The sequence below is a fragment of the Sinocyclocheilus anshuiensis genome, unplaced genomic scaffold (assembly GCF_001515605.1).
Source record: "Sinocyclocheilus anshuiensis isolate Anshui unplaced genomic scaffold, SAMN03320099.WGS_v1.1 scaffold167, whole genome shotgun sequence".
In the NCBI taxonomy this organism is placed as follows: Eukaryota; Metazoa; Chordata; class Actinopteri; order Cypriniformes; family Cyprinidae; genus Sinocyclocheilus; species Sinocyclocheilus anshuiensis.
In genome coordinates, this window is record NW_015552552.1 from 138,334 (window position 1) to 162,608 (window position 24,275).

General features: G+C 38.0%; 1 protein-coding gene across 12 annotated transcripts in view; it reads left to right on the forward strand.

The window, feature by feature from the left end:
- Positions 1 to 20,316, forward strand: part of smoc1 (SPARC related modular calcium binding 1) — a 64,074-nt gene extending 43,758 nt beyond the window's left edge. For all 12 annotated transcript variants that reach the window (XM_016455043.1, XM_016455044.1, XM_016455046.1 and 9 more), the window contains 4 exons: positions 2,578 to 2,683; positions 3,397 to 3,641; positions 6,966 to 6,996; positions 18,319 to 20,316. In XM_016455043.1, the coding sequence (XP_016310529.1) occupies positions 2,578 to 2,683; positions 3,397 to 3,641; positions 6,966 to 6,996; positions 18,319 to 18,358 (422 nt within the window). In that variant the 3' untranslated portion in view covers positions 18,359 to 20,316. The remainder of the gene's footprint in view (positions 1 to 2,577; positions 2,684 to 3,396; positions 3,642 to 6,965; positions 6,997 to 18,318) is intronic.
- Positions 20,317 to 24,275: the final 3,959 nt, after the last annotated feature.

The following is a 24,275-nucleotide window of genomic DNA, read 5'->3' on the forward strand; positions in this document are numbered from 1 at the left end:
TGCACTTGCACCCATCTGTTTGCCCATGGGCGTGCTGGTCTGAAAACGAGGTGTGTTCAGGCGCATTATTGGCACGTTGCTATTTTGAGGCAACTGAAAACGATTCTGCCACTGAATCTGCCAACTAAAACCTGGTCTAAAGTCAATGACGCAGTATTTCTTTTATTTAAGGGGCATGTTCGTATTATGCACTACAGGTGCAAAATGCGCATAGCGTACACACTCTGCTTATTATACACACAGGGACGCACAGCAGCACACACACACACAAGCCAGATATTAAAAATGAAAGGATTACAATGTAAAATATTATTATTGTGTACGCTTTAACCTCGCACACGAGCAGATCCGTTTCCTCTCTGGAGATTGGTTCAGTAAATGATATAGATGCAATTCAGTAGATGCTTATGCAAATAATCCAACATGGTGCATCACAACTGGCTTTTAAAGGGAATGGGAGATGAGACTCTGATTGGTTTATTGTACGTTATGCCCAAAACACACCCATGGCTCATTAAGAGAATAGGTACAACCCTTTTGGGCCATGCGCCTGGCGTGCCAAACTTTTTTTTTTTTCGTCGTTAAACTAGCAAAATTGGATTCGGACAAGCACTAAGTTCACTTAATGAACTTATTAGCTTTAATAACGTAGATTTAATAATCAGACTCGATGCTGGATGACAAACTAGCCATCTAAATGTCATACAGTACACAGTACAGTATATAAAGCATAGTTTAAGTGCATAGTGTATAATGTATCAATGGACTAACTGTCCAATTACAGTAGTTTGTCACTCATTCTTCTGTTTATATACATATTGTTTCTAAAATATTTTGATTCCTTTTCGAATTGCTACTTAATACAGTGTACCAGTCATTTATTAGCTTTATTAACTATAGGCTAGCTTTGAGGTCATTTGTAAGCTACATCTAGTTGGCTAACTTTTTCACTATTTCATATTCCTTTTCCAGGACAATAGACAAAAAATACAGATTTTTGTTAATTTTAAATGCTATTTAGAATGATAATATCCTTCTCCTTGAAACTGACTAGCAAGTAGCAAATTGTGATTAATTTCTGCGATCTAGCTAAAGCCTATTGATTATTTTGTTGTATGTGCAATAATGATTGATATTGCTAATATGTTTCTCTGGACTTAAATAGGTGTGTTATTGAATATTTTCATTTTCTTGATTATTTTGCTTACAAAAAGTCCAAAAAGTTCCTTGTATGCATGCTAATAATGTTTGACAAATGGTTACAGGATCAAGTACAAGAACATGCAGCACCACATGTTAGCATTTAAAGGTTGTTTTCCCTTGAAATATTAGGCTTTTGCTCATTCCAGTTCGTTCCTAGGTTTCTCGCTTCTTTCCCTTTCATTTAGAATTTCATTGTAACTCCTTTTTAATTCCCCATCTGGTAAGTTTACAGAGTAAAACATGGCTCCTGACTGGGCAACAGATATGTGGTGTAGTTTACGACGGTGTGGACCACTGGGGAGGACAGCGGCAGGGGGCCGAGAGGTGCTGTCAATGCCCGGGGGACTTCAGTTAAATTATTTTTATGTACTCTACTTGAGTGCTACCTGGCACCAAAACAAAGAATCTTGGTTTCATCCTTTCAACACAGGAATGGAGAAAAAAGAACTTTTGGATAGATGTACAACCATTTCCACAGGCCAAATTCCACTACAAGACCTACCTGTAGCATCATGCTAGTGCAAACAAACAAACTCAGGGCTAATCTACTTCAGGGCTTCCAACAAGCTGGATTTATGAAGTCTACATGTGCCGAATACAGTATGGCAAGTTTGACAAGATGAGTCTGATTCCATATGTTCTGATTTAACACTTGGGCTGAGAAGCACTGAGCCGGCACGTCATCACACTTGTCTAAACCTTACAGATACTAATTGGAGTCACCTGGTGAGCCACAGGGCCCCACCTCCCATACTGCCTTGAGCCAGCAAAATCAAGAAAGTTAGTGGAACTGAGGTAGAGGGTACGGCTTGGGGAAACGAAAATGAACCAAAGTGAAAATGTAAACTGAGATTAATTTATTGCATACTCCTGTTTTAAGTTGCTCTTTAAGAGACACAATTAAGGCCGAAACATTGACCCAAGTCGAGCACACCATTGCAGCCAAGCATCTGGGACAGTTAAACATGTGCTACCCAAGGTGTTCAGCAATGTGTCATAAAAGTTAACAGGGCTGCGGTGGTCTGTGAAAGTGCCCTCGTCACCTTGTCGCTCTACCTTATTTGCTACTTTACATTTCACACATGCACTCAAGCATTTGGAAATGCTAACATCTTTTGCTCTGCATATTATGTTGATTATGCATGGGTCTTTGAACTGCTAACATGTTAAGACCGAGATCAAATGTGACTTATATTAGAAATACAACCATATTGCATTGTTGTTTTTCATTGGGACGGCTTAATACTTCCCTCGCTAACTGTGAGCATAGTTGAAAACAAGTTGGTCTGAGAATATTTTAATGTTGAAATATCTCTGCTGCAAGCCTAAATGGGAATGCTTGTGGTTATACCAGACTTTCTTTAAATGTTACAGGATGTCCAGAGGGAAAGAAAGTGGAATTCATAACCAGCCTGTTGGATGCCCTTACTACTGACATGGTGCAGGCTATCAACTCACCAACCCCCTCTGGTGGTGGGAGGTAAGAATTTAATAAACTAATGTCTTATTTACAAATTTGTTGTCTAACAGCAAAAATTGTTTCATAAATGTTTATAAATTTGTATAATTTTAAGAAAATTGTAATGTTATTACAATAAATATTATAAGAAACAATATTCTGAGAAATGGCTTGATTGAGGAATAGCTTTTTAAGTGCTTATTTTGTATTATTATTATTTCAATATTGCATTAAAACACTGTCATTATTTCAAGACATGAGCCAAAGACAAGTCTAGTCTTGATAGGACCAGCATTGATTAACTAGATTTTTACATTACATCACAAAAAAAACAAAAAAGTATGAGTAGTCTCTTTTTATACAAAATGTCCCAGCACAATGATGAATTAGGCTTGACCCCCACCACAACTTCCCATGTCTCTCTGATATTCTAGTGCCTATATGTGGCCAAGGATCCTATGAGTTCTGAGTCTGAACACAATATAATTCTATGAAAATTTTATTTAATTTTAATTTTATTTATTCATTCATTCATTCATAATATTTAATATTTCATAAAAGAAATTTGAAACTGCCCAAGTATAGTACTATCTGTATCTCTTCTCCTAGCCATTTGCTATCTGTCTTCTCTCTCTTTCAAATTAATCAAACAGCAACAAAAAATCTTAAATGGAAAATATGTTTTGAAAGTACTATACAGTATACCCCTCCAACTGGGATTGTTTCTGCTCCAGGTTTGTTGAGCCTGACCCAAGCCACACACTGGAGGAACGGGTGGTTCATTGGTACTTTGCCCAGCTGGATAATAACGGCAGTCACAATATCAACAAGAAGGAGATGAAGCCCTTCAAGCGCTATGTGAAGAAGAAAGCCAAACCTAAACGATGCGCCCGCAAGTTCACCGACTACTGCGACCTTAACAAGGACAAGACCATCTCCCTTCAAGAACTCAAAGGATGCCTAGGAGTCAATAAAGAGGGTGTGCAGTTTTTTTTATGCATTTAAGATATAAAAACAGGTGATGGATTAGATTTGGTACTCTAAAGGAGCTGGAGTGGTGGTGTTGTGATTTGGTGGAGTCACATTTTGTGACGTTATTACGGAAGTTACTTAATTTCCCTTGACACTTCCTGTTTCATTGAATACACAATGAAAGTTGGTGTTCCTACCAACTTCCAACCAGTTTCCTTTTTTTTTTTTTTTCTAGTTTTAATTCAAAACCCAGTAGACCGATATTATTAAAGCATATCTTTACAACATATTATTATTACATTATCACAATATATTCACATGGGCCAGATGTGGGCCGGATCTGGGCCAACACTATGTTGCTGTCTGGGTACATCAGGGCTTCCAACAAGCTGTCTTTATGAAGTCTACATGTGCCGAAAACCGTATGGGAAGTTTGTCAAGATGAGTCTGATTCCATATGTTCTGACTTAACACTTAGGCTGAGAAGCACTGAGCCGGCACGTCATCACTCATCACACTTGTCCAAACCGTACAGATACTAATTGGAGTCACCTGGTGAGCCACAGGGCCCCACCTCCCATACTGCCTTGAGCCAGCAAAATCAAGAAAGTTAGTGGAACTGAGGTAGAGGGTACGGCTTGGGGAAACGAAAATGAACCAAAGTGAAAATGTAAACTGAGATTAATTTATTGCATACTCCTGTTTTAAGTTGCTCTTTAAGAGACACAATTAAGGCCGAAACATTGACCCAAGTCGAGCACACCATTGCAGCCAAGCATCTGGGACAGTTAAACATGTGCTACCCAAGGTGTTCAGCAATGTGTCATAAAAGTTAACAGGGCTGCGGTGGTCTGTGAAAGTGCCCTCGTCACCTTGTCGCTCTACCTTATTTGCTACTTTACATTTCACATGTGCGCTCAAGCATTTGGAAATGCTAACATCTTTTGCTCTGCATATTATGTTGATTATGCATGGGTCTTTGAACTGCTAACATGTTAAGACCGAGATCAAATGTGACTTATATTAGAAATACAACCATATTGCATTGTTGTTTTTCATTGGGACGGCTTAATACTTCCCTCGCTAACTGTGAGCATAGTTGAAAACAAGTTGGTCTGAGAATATTTTAATGTTGAAATATCTCTGCTGCAAGCCTAAATGGGAATGCTTGTGGTTATACCAGACTTTCTTTAAATGTTACAGGATGTCCAGAGGGAAAGAAAGTGGAATTCATAACCAGCCTGTTGGATGCCCTTACTACTGACATGGTGCAGGCTATCAACTCACCAACCCCCTCTGGTGGTGGGAGGTAAGAATTTAATAAACTAATGTCTTATTTACAAATTTGTTGTCTAACAGCAAAAATTGTTTCATAAATGTTTATAAATTTGTATAATTTTAAGAAAATTGTAATGTTATTACAATAAATATTATAAGAAACAATATTCTGAGAAATGGCTTGATTGAGGAATAGCTTTTTAAGTGCTTATTTTGTATTATTATTATTTCAATATTGCATTAAAACACTGTCATTATTTCAAGACATGAGCCAAAGACAAGTCTAGTCTTGATAGGACCAGCATTGATTAACTAGATTTTTACATTACATCACAAAAAAAACAAAAAAGTATGAGTAGTCTCTTTTTATACAAAATGTCCCAGCACAATGATGAATTAGGCTTGACCCCCACCACAACTTCCCATGTCTCTCTGATATTCTAGTGCCTATATGTGGCCAAGGATCCTATGAGTTCTGAGTCTGAACACAATATAATTCTATGAAAATTTTATTTAATTTTAATTTTATTTATTCATTCATTCATTCATAATATTTAATATTTCATAAAAGAAATTTGAAACTGCCCAAGTATAGTACTATCTGTATCTCTTCTCCTAGCCATTTGCTATCTGTCTTCTCTCTCTTTCAAATTAATCAAACAGCAACAAAAAATCTTAAATGGAAAATATGTTTTGAAAGTACTATACAGTATACCCCTCCAACTGGGATTGTTTCTGCTCCAGGTTTGTTGAGCCTGACCCAAGCCACACACTGGAGGAACGGGTGGTTCATTGGTACTTTGCCCAGCTGGATAATAACGGCAGTCACAATATCAACAAGAAGGAGATGAAGCCCTTCAAGCGCTATGTGAAGAAGAAAGCCAAACCTAAACGATGCGCCCGCAAGTTCACCGACTACTGCGACCTTAACAAGGACAAGACCATCTCCCTTCAAGAACTCAAAGGATGCCTAGGAGTCAATAAAGAGGGTGTGCAGTTTTTTTTATGCATTTAAGATATAAAAACAGGTGATGGATTAGATTTGGTACTCTAAAGGAGCTGGAGTGGTGGTGTTGTGATTTGGTGGAGTCACATTTTGTGACGTTATTACGGAAGTTACTTAATTTCCCTTGACACTTCCTGTTTCATTGAATACACAATGAAAGTTGGTGTTCCTACCAACTTCCAACCAGTTTCCTTTTTTTTCTTTTTTTTCTAGTTTTAATTCAAAACCCAGTAGACCGATATTATTAAAGCATATCTTTACAACATATTATTATTACATTATCACAATATACAAATGTACTCTTTTACAAATATGACTGTTATCCAAAACAGTAACGTTGTGTCTTTTTGGCGTCAAACTGACACCAGCCAAAACACAATGTATTATGTATGTGTTACATGATTGATGCATATTCTTAATGCACAATTTCTTAACAGTAAGTTTCCATAAGATTGGAGAAAGTCATGAACTTTCTTTCGGTTTCTGTTAAATATAGAATCCCATTTCAGACTCCGAGTTGAAAACAGTTTATTGCTACTTTGTTTCTCATAATTGCAACTTTATATCTCAAAATGTGACTTCATATTTCGCAATGTGAATTAATTCTTTCAAAGTATGACTTAATTTGTCATATTTGCTACTTTATGTGAAACCATACGACTTTATATCTCACAATGGGACTTTATTTATTACAATGTAATACTATATCCTGCAAATTGCAACTTAATTTCTCATAACTGTGACTTTATGTCAAACAATATGACTTTATAACACACAATGTGACTTTAAATGTCACAACTGTAATTTTATACCTCAGTGTTCTTTATACACACTTATGTCACTTTTTTTTTCTCGGTGGAAATGGGCTTAGTGTACATTCTCAAACCCCAAACAGCAGTGACTGTACAAAATGAGTCAAATACTGACACAGTGATATTTTTGTAAGAGTCAGTAGTTCCTATCTACTGGAAAAATGTCGGGAAAACATGTTAGTCAGATTCTTTTCTTATTATTAACATGTTTCTTGTATGTTCTTCTTATTTGCAGGTAGCACTACAAGCAGCAGTCAGGGGACAAGGCAAGGGACAAATTTGTTCAGTAAGGCCTGACTAATTGCTTTCGCACTAACATTTGCCTCAGCAGTTGCAGAGAGCAGAAATTATAATATATTAACAATATTAATAGAGTGCAAGCATTGTAGTGAACAATATATGCCTTGCCCTTTTATGATGGAGATGGCACGAATGATGCATCCTTATGGCCACCCACATTGTGTCTGCTTTTGTGTGCGCATGTATTCTTTGTGAGCTAAATTCAATAGATGATTACTTTAATCATAGTTTTACACTGTAGTCAGGGTGCTGTGTGTAATTGAGTCAGAAGGGAACTATTCTCGGTGAATAGTATGGACAGTAGATACAAAGAAAGTGACATAATTATGGAGAGTAATGTAAAATGGAAAATTTACATTCAACCCCTAGAGCCTGAACGGCGATCATCTGAGTGAGGAAGATATGGATCTTTGCTCATATGCACTTAGTTCTAGATTTATTTTTCTTTTTTTTTTTAGTTGACAAGAAAGTGCAAAAATTATATGTATTATTTGGTAACAAACAAGCATTTGTAATCTAATGCAATATTATTTTCCACTATATTTTCATCAACAGTGTTTTAACTAAAAGGTAAATTTTCTTCATTATTAGTGAGACTAACAAACATTTTCATGATTTTGATATACTGAAAAGCTTTTGACTACTGACTATCCTGAGCTGATTCTATATAAATATACTATAAAAGGTCTAAATAAATGTTATTTTTGCCCCCAGAATGGAGTGGTTAGATTAGCTAAGTGGGCCATGTTAAACAGCCAAAACTTGACCCTTGAGTTGGAAGCAACTTCTACCCTCAGATAACTAGGCCGGATGGTGCGGCAGCCCAAAATCCACCTGATCCTCTGCTGATCGAGTTAAAATAATGCTCCATCCCATCATTAGCTGCACCAGAAGTTCTGCCACTCCATCACAGTCCAAAAGACTAGCTACTTATGTTACTTATTACAAGGAGGCATCCCGTCTAATGGCTTTTGTTGGACAAAAGTTGCAGGTTTGGAGTTACTCGCTTCTCCTCGAACACATCGTTTGTTCTACTTCATAGATAAGCAATGACAAGTGCATTAGTAGGACTGTAAAATGTTTCCAACCTCTTAAATCTAGTAGGAGAATACAGTTTCCAAAATAACCACCAGGAGTGACGACCCCAGACTTTTTTTCTCTTTTCCGTTTTATATCGCAAAAAAATATAGCGCTGTCATGACTTCGCTGTATATTACCGGGTTATGAGAAGGAAAGTGTGGTTTTAATATTAGTCCTGATGTGCTTCTCCATATCGGCCTCCTCTGGTTTGTGGTTGTCTAAAGTGGAACTTAAGGGGAGAAATTATTTATCTAAATGCTATAATTCTGTGTGTCCAGACCCACCTGTTTCTCTTAGCTAAATTACAGCGTGAGGTTTAATTCATTGGGCTCCTGTGTGTAGACGCTCAGAAGTCATGCGCAACTTTATAATTGGTTTGAATAAGACTTTGTGGCACCATTTACTTCACATTTGATTAGTGGTAGTCTTCAGTGACATTTTCTTTAGAGCCACAGAAGAAGAAAAAAAACACACTTATTTGGAAGCATGACTGTTTATTTGAAATGATTGCAACTGTAATAGCTCTGAGACCGAGACGGTCTCATTCGTGTTTTTTTTTTTGTGTTTTTTTTACCGTGTCGGAGACAGAGACGCAGAGCAGAAAGCAGAGATGTTCTGTCTCATAGCACGATGACAAGTCACTCTCTCGCTCCTTCATGCTCACCGTCTGACTTTGGTCTGTTTTTGCCAGACATAATGTTTTGCTCGTAGTTAGGTGTTTAGCGTTTGATGACAGGCTCGCTAGCCCACTAGCACCGTTTCTTGCCAGCTCGCTCTCCCACCAGCGGGATTCCCTTGTTATTAGTCGAGTAGCTGCTGTTTACCCTAGCTTGTGGGTTCTGGTAGCCTAGCAGAGACCCACCAAGGTCCCAGCGAGGGCTGAGCTCATGTGTTTACCCTGGCGCTGCCCACTTCAACCTAAAAACAGTGGCCGGGAGCGGGCAGAAAGTCATGCCCAGTGGACCGTGACTAGCACTGCCAAGATAAACAGCTGTTTCGTTTGGAGAGCTGAGGGGGCTTCTCCTACCCACAGCCAAAGAGTTTGCTTTTCAACACCCCCCTCCCGTGTACACACTCGAGGGTTGATGAATTGGGCCTAGCTTCTCCAAAAAGACAGTTTTATGTCTTGTCGCTGAAGTGTACTGGAAGTAAAATTGATGAGTCTGATGTAGTTGCAATTTGGGACCATGCGCTGCCAAAATATCTACGAAGCAATCAGAGCCAATAGACATTTCCTTCATCTGGCTGTGGCTGTTTGACAATGAATGTTTGACAAATTGTAACATAATTTATTTAGTTACAATACTGTACTTGCAGTTACTGCAATCGAGACACCAGAATTATGTCTTAAAAATGTTGATAGTGCTCTTTACTTTATAAAACAGGTTTTCTTACACAAGTGAATTACTGTTGGCATTTATTAAATTCATCAACAATATGTTCACATTCATTATTAATCTTATGCCTATTGTGCTAAAAATAACTGTTAATATTTCTTGTCTTGTCACATTGACGAATTACATTGTCTTACATGAATTGAATTACACGAATCGTTACAGAAATGTAATGTTTCAGTTCAAAATAGCAAAATTAGACAAAGTTTATTAGTTCCCAATCCCTGATTGATGTCGGTCGTTTAACATTTCTATAGTTAAACAGCTATCAAATATTAAATGTTTAGTAATTTAGCTACTTACATTTTATTGTACACTTTATGACTGAAGCATCATTGTGGAATTCTGCCAGTCTCATTATAGCAGCTGACTTGCTTCTTCTCTGTCCAAACGGGCAACGACTTCACAGCCAGGGTTTGAGCACAATGGTACATCATTAAACTGATTTCGGACAGGCTTCTGAGGCAGCATATCAGTCGAATGATCAGCATCAATATTTACTTAATACTATACTAATTTCTTGCTATAAATGAAATCAAAAGCTGTGATCTGCTGCAGGAAAGGTGCAAGAACCAAGCTACCTAAAACATGATGATGCTTTATATTAAGTGCTTCAGACAATCGCATAAGCACATGGTTTATTGTGGCTCTTCAGATGTGTGTGCTGTTTAATGTGTGTGTTTTCCCCAGTGCAGCAAGCGCAAAACTTGCATTACTTACGGTTTTGTCCTTATTTGAAAATATCAGAAAGTCAATTTTGCACAAAGGCAATTTAACATGTAATTGGATGTAAATGTAAGTTTATTATATTTAGAACAAGGAAATCAGAGAAAACTTGTACAGTAGCCACATTAGTTGTAGATATTGTCCCTGGTAGAAATCATGTAAAACCTAAGCTAGTTTTCTGGTCTTTGCTGGCTTAAGGGCCTGATATACTTCAAACGAAGTTCGTTTTCGTTCTTCGTTTGGGGGCAAAAAGAAGTTTGAAAAGGCTGAGCGACGGTATACTGTTTCCGAACATTCCCGACACCCCCGCACTGCTGGAGGCGGGGTTTAGATTAAATATGTGTCGCGCTACTCGCGCGTATGGCCTAAACACAACAACGATGAAGTGTAGGCAATCTAGGTGTGAGACGGGCACCAATGGTCAGAATATTATAGACAAAAGAATAATGATTGGCAGCAGTTCAGAGTCAAGTATCATGTTTGCAATACAAAAGAACCATTCCATTTCCATAATCAGTCCTTTATAGGAAGTGTGATGGCTCATAGTCTGAAAATTTTAGCATGATGTGGAAAAAAATATTGGAGTCAGTTTGTTACTTTATTTTATTAGTGTTCATTTATTTTATTAAACTGGATAAATTATTACATCTTTTTATATTTTATGTGGTGTCATGATTTACTTTTGATAAAAACAAAGGTTTATTATTGTATGTTCGTTTGGCATTTCATTTATTGTATACCCTTTAAATTCGCTTATTGAAAGAACAACAGCAGCAGCAGTATGGTGTAACATTTATTTGAAACACATGTATTTGGTACTTACTACCTTATATCTTTACTCTTTCCTTTCATTCTTTTCATGGCTTTGGAAAACTTGTCTGGAATGATTCTCTACGTCACTTTTTGCATAACTCCGGGTCTCCAGGTGTGGATATATTTGTGCCAGATCAGCTATTCGACACTCCAGTGTGTTCAGGTTACTAGTGACTAGGAGATGTTGTTCTCCTGCCTGACCTCCGTTGAATGAGAAACGAACCGGGAGAAAAAAAAATCGCACGTCAAAGAAGGTGGGGTTTCAGAACACACCCTCCGATTGCGTAACCGCCAAGAACCAATGGAAGCTCAAAGGTGTTTAGGAGCCAAAACGAACTCCCCCAGAAAATTCGCTTTGGTGAGCTGTTTCAAACTGCCGAAACGAACTCAAAACGAACTTCGTTTCGGCCTGATTTTGTTCGAAATGACGTCATATCAGTTCGTTCTTCGATTTCGTTTGAAGTATATCCGGGCCTTTAGGGTGGTCTAGTTGGTCATTCAGGCAGTCCAAGTTGGCCTTCAGCTCAACAGTGTCCAAAACCGGCCAAACCATACCAGCTAAGACAAGTAAAGCAGACTGATCAAATTTAAGTTCGTTTTCTGTGTGTTCTTCTTCTTCTTCTTCTTCTTCTTCTTCTTCTTCTTCTTCTTCTTCTTCTTCTTCTTGCAATGTATTGCAATGGAGCTAGTTTACACTTTGTTTGGTAAAGACCACAATCATGGTCTTCAATTTTCAAGTTCTTTCTTTTCAGCTTTTTAAAACCATTGGCTCCTTTGAATGGTCAGCACTAGACCTCTCAAACACAGACACTATAATTGCTAGTTGAAGCACCAACTTATGCCTCAAACTTGTGACAGAAAAAGACACTACCAGTTTGCATTGACTCACTTCATCCTTTTCTGGCTGGGAAATGAAGACAGTTAAAGTGTAGTTGCTTGGAGTTACTGTAGTGATGTCCCACATAAAAAAAAAGTGTGAAATCTATTGTACAGGCATTCTTTTCATTATATGCAAGAAACTCAGGACTAAATACACTAATTATTAGCCTGTTATGCGCAGCTTGGCTTTTATGTCTTTGTTGGAAATTAAGAGCGCTCTTAAAGCAAGGGTGGGCCATCCTTCCAGGCTAATTGTTTAAGGATTAATATCACTATATGGGACCCACCTGCTCTGCACATTTCCACAGATTCTACTAGTGCATTGTAACACTTATTTTGGTACTTCCTCTCATTAATGCAGTTTAAAGTGTTTTAGAAGCATATTTAAGATAGCATGCATGCCGCTGAATTGTTTTCAAGCATTCAGTGGTAAAAATGCCCAGTTACTGTAAGATGGACAAAAAGTAAATGTCAGACTGAAGAAGTTTTAGTGAGCTGGAAAATGTCAGTTTGTTTGCTTTAATTTTGACAGCAGACGTGAGGCTCGACTCGCTCTCGACTCTTATTTCTGGTGTAAGAAAGAGGCTTTGTGTGTGCATGCCATTAGCCTTGTGAACAAGAAGCTTTAAGCAACTGGCTTGGAGAATGTTGCAGACACACTGATTTGTTGCATCTTAGTCATTTACGATAATTATGGATGACATCATGGTGATGTTTTCTATGGAGTATGTAAAAAAGGAAGCAGACTGCTTGCTTGGGAAGTTTGGCACTGACTGGGAGTGAATCGCCCTCGCTTTTTTTAAAAGTGTCCTTCTTTTCTGTAGCCTTTTGTATACAAGCACAAGTCTAACTTAGGTTTATCGTATGTTCAGATTTTATAGCATTTGCTTTCAATTTCCTCTGTTTTGCATTGCTCAGTATTTTTTTTCTCAACTAATGGGTTGTGATCCAAAAATGCAGGTTGCAAATCTGAGAGTATGTAAGAAGAAAAAAATGGCCATTTTCCATCAGAAAATCCATCAATCTTGTTAATTATTTTCCACATTATTGGAAACCACTATGTTCTGTATATAACCCTGATTTTTGCAGAATATTTGTAGTACCCTTCTTAATGTTGTAGAAATAATTTTTTTTAATCAGCATCAGTAATACCTTGTTGCACACCTTTTCTGCCACCGGGCACTAGTCTACCGTTCCAGGTCTCCAATGTTCGGCCTAATCAGAGATCAGCAGTCAGGTAAGGCAGCTCTCAGACAAACTGGATCTGGTTTCCCTGGCCTTTATCAGATGAGGGGGACGGGGGTGAGCAGGGAGAGGCTTTGTGTCCTTAATGGCACAGTCATTTCATCACTTTACCACTCTGAAAGAGTAGAGGCCAAAGTGGACCCTTTTTCTGGTGCCTGTTAATTACCGAAGGGAATTGGGCTTTTGAGGAGAATGAGTACACAGACACTGAGAGCTAAAAGAATTCTCCACTCTAACGGACAAACAAGAAAAACTCTCAGATTTGCCCCAAAACCGCACCCGCAACACCATAGCTATAAAAGTTGTGACCACGCAAATACTAGCTATGTTTGAAAGGAATGGAGGTAAAGGTAGCATACAGAAAACATAGAGGTAAGCAGTCACATTTACCCAACTTTTTGATAATTTTTGGTTAATAGTTTTGCTGCAGAAGTATATTCTGCAGGGTCTCGAAATTATAAATAATTTTCACTGGTTAATTTACATGTGCAAACTGATTCACTAGAATTAACCAGACTTTCCAGAGAAAATACCATTTAAGATTGTGTGCAATACCTTAGTCTCCTGTAAAGCTATGGCACACTACATTCTGACATTAAAAGCAAATCATGGTTTTCATTGTAATAGTTGTTGGACAAAGTAGCTTGCTACTGAAAGACTACAGTATTTTGAAAATAGCGTAGTTATTATGCTACTGAAAAATGTAGTTAAGGAAGTTAAAGCTTTGGCCTCTCTATCACCACCTGTGGTTAAAACATAAAATTGCAATTTATTTGCACTGTTTTATGGCAGGTCTGTCACTCCACTTCAAGACCCACTGCCATCAATAAGAAAGATGATAAATGTGTTGTTTGAGCAAGTAAGTAGCATACTGCATTCCATGCCATAGTAGCCAGGCCTTCTATTCTTTACCTTAGGACATACAAGGACAAATGATGTAAATCTGAAATTTCCTGCCAAATCTGACTGAAAATATCATAATGAAGCACTGATTGAGCACTGATTGTTTATATATTTGCTCAATAATAAAATTGTATGCATTATTAGCCCAAAACTCAAACATTACCACCACAGCTCTTACAGATCTATAAAAGTGACAGGTAAAAGTAGGATACTTTCAACAATACGTTATGAATACTATTAGCTTGAAGTTTAGCTTACCTGTCCAGACGAAATTGTGCAAGTATGTAATATCAATTGAAATCCAAACATTACATTAAATTCCTCCATCTTGTAAAAACACTGCCAGTGTTTAACCTTGATTTACCCCAGTGTCTTTCTCTGTGCATTTTGGCAAGTCTTCAAATTTTGCTTGCGCTTCTGTAATGGAATCTGAGTTTCTTTTTCCACACCAGTTAAACACGCTCAGGCTCAGCCAGCTAATTAGCCCCGCCCTAAACTCTCGCTATTGGCTGTGCAGAGGTATGCAAATACATAGTTTGACAGAGCGGTAGGACATCCTATAGGATCAAATGCATTGATTGGACAAACATTTCAGTCCTGAGGCTTCCACAGTAGATATATTTTATATTTTGACCACTTTAATTATTGATTCCTATCAGGTTGTGAAGAAATTTTCAGCCAGTAAAAAAAATAAAAAATAATAATAAATATGTTTCTTGAAAAGAAATGTAATCCTTAAGGTTGCCAGGATAAAGTTGGTAATTGTTATAGGTGCTAGGGTATGCGTACAATGTGTGTTATATAAAATTGATCATCATTCATACTGTGTGTGCGGACTGATATTTTTTTTAACTGTTCATACTCATCTCACGTTTACGTCTTGAATTTTATTTGCACTAATAAGGCAGTTCACAAGGTGGCAAAACTCGCCTAGACTGATGTTCATAGTTAAAAAAGAAAGGAACCGTACACTACTGCAAAAACGTCTCAGGTTATGTATGTAACCATGGTTCCCTGAGAAGGGAATGAGACACTGTGTCTACCATAGCCATGGAAGTTGCCCCTAGGACGCCTTGACGGCTGTCACTAGAGGTCGCTTTGGGGAACGCCTTCAGCGTGACCGGTGTATGAAGCATACATCTAAACACGACAATAACATTGGCCGGCGACAGCCTATGACGTCATTACCCGGCGCGATCACAGTATAAAAGGGTGCCGGGAGAACACGTCATCCGCTTCTTCGTCTGAAGCTTGCGTCCGAAGCATGGCAAGGAAACTAGAGGACACAGTGTCTCGTTCCCTTCTCAGGGAACCATGGTTACATATACGTAACCTGAGATGTTCCCTTCTGAGGGAACTTCGAACTGCGTCCTCTAGAGGTCACTTTGATGAACGGTATACCCATGCCGCCATGCTGAGGGGAGTGCATGTCAGAAATCACGTCGAGCACTAAGTACCAACTCTACCATTGCCAGGGGAGTTGCCCCTAGGATGCCTTGACGGCTGTCAGTGGCATTATCTCCTTCGGCCAAGGGCCTGAGCTGCATACCCTAAACAACTTACCTGTTAAGGGCTGGGCTGGGAAGCCCGAGCCTAGGGCAGAGCTCAAAGGCTTGGAATCAAAAGAAGAGATTCCTTTGAGGGGATACGGCCCGGGGTCTAAAAACCAAACCAGACCCTAGCCTGTCACCCAGGGTGCTACCGCCAGTTCTGAATGAGCTTGCTTAAAGAACTGGCGTGACAGATTTTTGGTAGCAACACCCTGCTCAGAAAAGTATCAACAGGGATACATAAGTTGAGTGGAGCCCAAGGTGAAAACCGGGGCCTAAACCAACTCAGTGCACAACCCTTACCATACAGGATTTTAGAAAGTGCGCAGAAAGCTTAGCGTGCACACTTACCACAATGTGGATTTAGAAAGTGCACAGAAGCTTAGCGTGTGCACTTAACAAAGCATGGATTTAGAAACACTGTTACTAAGGGGTAACCGAAGCTGTCACCTCAGGGAGCACGTCACGAAGCATTATACTCCGAAAAATGCTCAACCTGAATGGAGGACCCGTGAGTCCTGAGGTCGCAGCGTAATACTGGGGACCTGACGGCTAAGGAGGCTCCCGCAGAAGCCCAGCAACTTGGCTGCGTGGTCCAGTAGGCATGAAGCCGAAGATGTAGGGCTAACATCCAGCCTGGATCCAGGACCGACGGGTGAGAACATCACCACTATCGGTCAACAGCGAGGGGTTCTGACTTCAGCAGGGGAGGTGCTCACAGAGGTCCTAACCCTAAAACAAAGTCAGAAAAACATAGGTCCAAGTAGCGCTGCGGAGAAAACTAGTTAGTGAATTCACATGAACTAACAATAGAGTTGATGAAATGGATCATACTCACCAACCACGGCTCCCGCGCATGACTCAAGCTCATGGATTTAATCTGAAGGCGAAGTCTGAAGAGCGCTTGGGTCTGTACCATCAGTAGGTAGTTCTATGGGACATAAAAACTAACCAAAAACATCATAGGTCCAGCATGAGAGACTGTAATGCAAGCGCAGGAGACTCCTACCTAACCTCGGTCAGGTGGGTGGCTTTAGGGGAATTAAGGGGAGGAAGATGAGAGCAGATGTTAATACTCTCGGATGGAGGTGAGAAGATGGCTCAGGTTTTACTCACAGATGGAGGACACGGATCCACACACTTCTTAAACGCCTTACTAGTGCTTGCCATGGTAAAGAAGAAAAATCATTCTTACCGGAATGCACGCTTCAAACAAAAAAGTCCTGAAGACGAAGAAGAGGATGACGTGTTCTCCCGGTGCTCTTTTATACTGTGATCGCGCCGGGTAATGATGTCATAGGCTGTTGCCGGCCAATGTTATTGTCGTGTTTAGATGCATGCTTCAGACACCGGTCACGCTGAAGGTGTTCCCCAAAGCGACCTCTAGAGGACGCAGTTCGAAGTTCCCTCGAAAAGGAACAATAAATGCTTGCATTGATGGATGCTTATGTGAGTGGGTTAAGACATACCTGCAACTCTAGTTTAACGACAGTTTTAAGACGTTTTTATCAGTCATAAGTTTTGGAGAAAGATCGCATAGGCACTGGAGGCTACGTATTTGGCTGTACACATAAACTAAACTTGGTGTAAAAACTGAAGTAAACATTGTACTTAAGTTTGTGTGTGTAGTAAATTCACTATAGCTGATACAACAGGTCTATTCCTTTTGATTGAGCGCCCACCTGCATTTCCCTACCCCCAAATGCCTGCCGTTGACCTCACACACACATACACATCTGATGGACTCTCCAGGGCCCGGGACCCCCCTCTGCCTGTCAGACCCTTCCCCCATGGGGAAGAGGAGGGGGTTCTTCACTGGAAATCTTGTACTCCCTTCCACAGCAGCCATCTGCAAGCAATCTGTCCGCTTTACCCATCTCCCCAGTTCCTCAGACTCTCTCTGATTGATAGCCCCAAAAGGAGTCTTATGGCCCAAACTGCGGACACCAAATGTCCCTGTTCCCAATGCCATCATGATCCAATTACACGGCACATCAGTCCGTTATGTTTCACTGTACAGGACATGGCGTGAACTAAATACTCTTGTCTTTGTGCCGCATGTAGGGTTTATGTTATGAAAATTACCTTTTTTAAACTGTAAAGCAGCAATTTGCATAAATCTCTAATGATTTGTGGTCTAATGTCAGACGTCCCAACCTCAAAGGCAGAATGGATAAGTGAGCGAATTCAAGACAAGGAGGTAGCAGTAGAGAAAGAATTACACATCAGCCGCAGGGGAAGGATCTGTTTCCCACATGCGTTTGCAAAGAGAACAAACATGGCCTCTCATCCTCCCATCCACATTAAGATGCTCACATACGCACTGCATATTTTAAATAAAGTCAGTGCATTATTGGAGCTGACATCGAACATATCATCTTGAATGTGTTTGGTGCATCTGGAGATGTTCTTCTCGCAGACAAAGCCCACACATCCGCAATGCCGAAACAACATGTTGTTTGCACTATATCTCTCTTCCTATTTTGTGTGTGCGTGTGTGTGGGTGAGAGATTGCAGACAAGATCTAGGGTGCATGTATGTGCACATATGTGAACGTGTGCATGCATGAGTGCAGATAATCTCAAGAATGCTGCCGTCTTGTCACGCTATTGCTGTGTTTTGCCGCATCTGTAGGCCAGCTAAGCTTAGCGGAGACACCTTGCCACTCACCTATCTCACCACACTGTCTGTTTTCCAGTAGGTCGTCTGGTCTGAAGATGGAAAGTTCCAGAAGATGAGGCAGTAGCACAAAGCACAGTGGGAAGGCATCTGTTCACTGCTGGAAGAGTACAACAAAGGATTCTGAGAAATTATAAAGAGGTTCCTTAAGAAAAAAAAAAAAGATGAAAATGATGTCATGGAGCCAAAATATTTGCACTTTCTCCTCCCATTTTTAGACATTTTATTATGTCCTTTGTTTGTGTTGTAAACGTCTTATTAATATGACTATACTATGTCCTATAATATGAGAACACAGACTGTAAGTGTGAACGATTACATGCTTCCTTCCACATTTTTAGCACATCCACGCTCAATCCAGACAGTATTATAGTTGTGTTTGAATGAGACATTTTTGAATGTCATTTTAAAAAAACAAGCATTCTGTTTTGAAATTAGCTTGTCTTTAAATGCCTCTTCTTCGGTTTGCTTTTGTTTTTGATAATGTCCACTCAACCAGTATGTTTGCTCATTTGTTCACCTTGGCAACGGATCTAATGGAGCATTGATAGTGAAAAAGAAATGGAGTGAAATCATTTCTGTCAACAAACATTAGCTACGGTCTCTCAGACCTGCACCTAAGGACACTAGTAATGCACACATAACCATCGCCTGAGAATTAGCAGTAAGTTCCACATGGTTTGTTCAGCAGTCAGAGGTCAAAAACACTATCACGCAAAATTAGTATGGTAAATGTCACGAAACACTTAGCTTTACTATCTTCAAGTGGATTGTTCAGTAAGTACATGGTGTGTCTCACATAGTGTTCTGTTGTTGTTGTTGCTGTTGTTTTCTCGTAATGCCTTTATCAAATCTTGAACCTTCAAATGACAAATAGTACAGTAAGAATGGGTGTTGTAAGTGCTGTAGACTGATGTGTGCACAGAACTAATCTAATTTAGAAGTGCTTTTCATAAGAAATACTTCTTTCCATACATCAATTATTCCCGAGCTGGGTATTTGCATACACTTTTTGGACATGTACTATGGTATTCTTTGAGGTACCTGGGAGTGACATGTAGATAGCATGGTAATCATTCAGTGCCACTGTATTTTACCATGGTATTACCAAAATTATGTTGTTTTTTTTTTTTTTGTAGGATTCAATTTTCTTCTCTGGGTAGAAAAGGATTGTATAAATCAGAAGGTTTGTGTAGGTCTTACAATAATTCAGTGTAAAAAAAAAAATAAATTGTTTTCTCTGAGCTCATGTCCTGTCTGGTGTGATTTATTGTTAAGCATCTGTGTTAGCTGGAGTGTGTTCAATAGCAATGATTTGTTTCTCCGCCAAGGTAATCAACTATAGTTATGTTGCAGGAATGACTATGAGAAATGGGTAATTGATTTAAATTTATTGATTGTTTTAAAATTGTAATTAAAGTTAACTTCTGTGTCATCATTGACTGGGCTTTGATAATGGTAATTTCTTGTTGATTCCAAAAGCGAAACTTCCAAACTCTTGCAAGAAAACAAGAAAATTAGAGATATAAACATATTTAACCCTTATTTTGATGACTATACATTTCCTCTTTAGGAAAGATTTGTTTTGTGGCTCTTTATGTTTGTTTGTATGTGTAACACCCCCATGTATGTATATGTGTGAGTGTTTTATCTTTCTGCGTGTGTGTTTTTGCTTTTCGACATGTACTTGGAAGTCATTACTTTGGCTTAAAAATTTAATTAGTCAAGTTGTAAATATTTATCATATGTGCTTTTTTGTTTTGTTTGTTTTTTCTTCAATTCACTCTTAAAACTTCAATTAGATTATATCGTAGATTAAATTGTTAGTAGGCAGTACAAATCATAAAAAAAAAATTTTTCTTTTTTTTTTTCTGTTCATCACAATGTAAAAATGAGAGTCAGTGACAATACACAAAAGAAAAAAAAATCTGTCTACTTGTTTTTCTAACATTTTCTGATTATCTGCATCATCATAATGTAGAAATGGCAGCGAGTGACAATACACACATGCAAAATCTAACTGTGCTTGTTTTTTTTTTCTGATGATGTACGTATTTTGCTCATTGTAATTCAAATTATATATTTTCATTTGAAAAAAAAAAACACTTAAGCATACTTCTAAAAAGAGTTCTCCATATGGAGATAATATACTTTAAAATAATACACTTAAGTGTGAACTGACTGTAATGTTTTGGACACTTAATTGCATTTGCAATTAAATGAAAATGCATTAGGGTGTTACAAAAAATATTACATTAGTATTTTAATTAAGCACGACAAGTTTAAAACAATTATTGATATACTTTAATGTAAACATTTTCATTTGATATTACAAAGTGCAATTTTAAAATGGTCATAAAAGTGTGCTCGCAAGTACTTTTTATTATATATTACAAGTGCACATTCAATACAAGTAAGCACATATTTTTCAAAAGTGTTAACGTCAGAACACATAGCTTTGTGTGATATTTGTCACATTATTGTACAAGTTATCTGAGGTCAAAGGTCATAAGAAAATTGGAAGAGTGGCAAACATCTGAAGCTTGTAATGCCTTGTGAAAATTAAACCTGTTGAGTTGTTTGCTTTACAATTCGTTTAATGTGCAACATTTCATGAAAGACTCATATGATAAGAAAGTCATGATGTATTAACCTAATATTTCAGTTTTAAGTACATTTAATATTTGTATGCTGGCCTGAGGATTAATACTTCACATTCAGTAATGGTTCAGAAATTGGGTATGTCAATAGTAGTCTTGGGACGACTGTGTTTTCGAATTCAACTTCAGAGAAGTAAACACACCCTTGTTCACAGCTGCCACCCATTTTCTCTTTTACGCCCACCTGAAGTACTTCCAGACCTCAGCTGAGGCCTCATCACATTTTAAATGTTTCAAATTGTTCAAGCTGTAATCATGGCCAATCAAACGAGGGAACCAATCTGGAGGGAAGCACAGATTACTGTTAATATCACAGATAGACAGAAGGTGCCTCAAAAGAAAGGTATTTAAGCCTAGAAAATTGGCCTAAATCATCACCGTTCCAGCATGGCCTATTCGGCAGCAGTAAAGAAAAGGCCACATGTTCAGAATGTACGGAATGGCAGTGAAAGCAAGAAACTTCTATAAAAGAGGCAACTCCCTGTTCCCAGGTGCACAACTGATCAGCTGTCTAGTGATACATAGCGAACAAGGACTGATCCAAAGAGGATGTGAGATCATTGTTGAAATGCAGTAGAGCATTGAGGTACCAACGTTTTATCTTCCCATTGAAGCAGGAGCACAGAGATAAGTTCTTGAAGATGAGGACGGTGTCAGAGGTTGGGTCAAGGATTTTGGGGATATGGGGGGGAGGGGAGGGGGATGAAATAAGGGTTGTAAAGCAGCTGGGATGCATGTGTCTAACACTGACACATGTGGCATTTGACTTTCAGTGTGAAGTTCAAAAGAATTTCATAATGACGCAGCTGCTTAGGGATGTGTACATGAAAGAGCGTGTGTGCGGGTGATTTGCGGAGGAGGATAATAGATTTCCATTGTTCTTAAAGACCTATTGACTCAAAAGATGTCAGAATGTCATGTTGAGTGGTTCCATGCTGTGCTAAGCAACTTCGGCCTTACTTTATTCATTAAACTATAGTAAATTAAGTCTTAAGTGATTAAGTACATGCTTATGTAATGAAGGAAAACAGTACAGAAATGTTTGCTGTAAGTAGTATTTTAAGTAAGTAGTAGTGTTTAATTACTTATTACTAATTACTTTCTAAATCCTATATCAACCTCGACAAGTTAATGATGCAAGGATAGACATGAAACCGTTCTTTTGATTCTTTCAAGTAACTGTAAATGATTACACTTTAGATCAGGGTCCAATTCTTGCTATTAACTAACTATAGACTATGACTTTTGCCTCAAAATACTCCTAATTACTGCTTATTAATACTTAGTAAAATAGTTTAAGTTTAAGTTTAAGAATGGGGTAGGATTAAAGATTTAGAATAAGGTCTTGCCGAATAAGACATTAATATGTGCTTTTTAAGTAATAGTAAACAGCCAATATCCCAGTAATATTCATGCAAATACGCAACTAGTTAATAGTGAGAATTGGACACTAAAGTGTTATTATTATTAACTCACCAAAGTATTTAAAGTGAGAAGTGTACATAAAAAGCATGCATTTTAAGGTTAGACTTTAAATTTTGATGTATTGTATATAAATGTTCTACAGTCTATGAAGTGTACATAAAAAGCATGCATTTTAAAGTTAGACTGTAAATGTTGATGTTAAATCCACTATATATAAATAGTGCTCTACAGTATATACATAGAATTAAGTCCAATTACATAAGAAGTAACTGTAATTAAATTACTGAAAAAAGTAGTAATCCCTTACTTTATTTTTTCAAGTGAAAAGTAATTAAATTACAGTAACTAATTGCTTAGTAATGTGGTTTTTGTTTGTTTGTTTTAGTTTTTTCAATGAATAAATCTGCATTTTAGTCAAAGTGGCCACACACCATAGGATGTTGAATTGGAATGACACCAATAAAAATAAAATAAAATAAAATAAAATAAAATAAATAAAATAAATAAATAAATAAATAAATAAAAATAAAACATTTATAAAATAAAAATAATCTGAGAATTGAATTAGTCCTGCACAAGTTTTGGCAAGACTTTTGGTTAAATTCCTTTCTTTCATAATAACCTGAAAGTCTTGTATATGTACAGTATATGTTCAGTTCAGGAACTGAGATGACATTTTAAAAGCATTCTCAGTTCAATTCTGAATGTTTATTAATTAACAAGTAAGCAGCATGTGCAATTTTTATCACAACTAAATTCATTTCAGCAGTCTACTATATGAGCTACAGAAAAGAATTATTTAAAAAAAAAAAGACTCCTTTTGAGGGGAAACAAGAAAACAGATTTGATTAAAAGAAATGGGCCATTTCATGCATTTTATGCATTATTTTGTCAGATTCAGTCCAAATGTTGCGCGGTTTACTAGTTTCAGCCCTTGTGTGAAATTAGGATCTTGCATAAGCAGTTCTGCACATGTGCAAAGCTCTGCAAGCCATTATAAAGCACATTAGAGCTCATGAAGGGCAGTCATTTAGACAATAATGCCCTTAATAGTTAAAGCAAAATAGCATGTGAAATTGGAAAGGGGCTTGTTAGGTCTTGCAGTGTGAGCCATTTGTGTCTAACACACTGCTGTCTGTCTGGAGCAGCACCTGCCAAACAGGCCGTGCTCTTCAGGGCCAGGGGTCACCTGCCAGGAGGCCTAGCAGTGAGGTCAAAGGTCGTATCTCAGACAGGCATGTGTGATTGAGAACACAGCTGGACTAATCAGGGCAGGTGTCTGCCCCCTTTTTACCCTTCATCTTGATCAGAATAAAATACTATTAGTGCACAGTATATTAAAAGTAACTGTTAAAAGTATGTAAAACATGTTTATGCCTCATTATGATGTTTACATAATTCAGCAGGAATTCCCAGTTATGTTGCAAATAAAATATATTTATCTTTTTTATATATAATCAAAACAAACATTGTAATTCTTTAGTCCAGCCAAATAATGTGTCACAAGAAAATTCATTCATCACAATGAAAATAAAAGGTCAAGTTGAATATAATTTTAAACAAACCTGTAAACTAAGTATTACATTTTGGCATTTAACTAATCTTACAGCTTTTGTTCTACAGACGTAATAGCCAAAATTATGGAGCTTTTCTATGCAAGAGTCTGAGTCATAGCCCTGTGAGAAGTTTCTGTTCTCCCACATAGCAACACATCACTCACAACTCATTTTTGTATATGCTTTGTACAGGAAAGAATTTCTCAAATTGTCTTCCAAAAACATGTACACTACCGGTCAAAAGTTTGGAATAATTTAGATGTTCTTAATGTTTATAAGAAGTGTCTTATGCTCACCAAGCCTGCTTTATTTGTTGAAATACTGTAAAAAAAAAA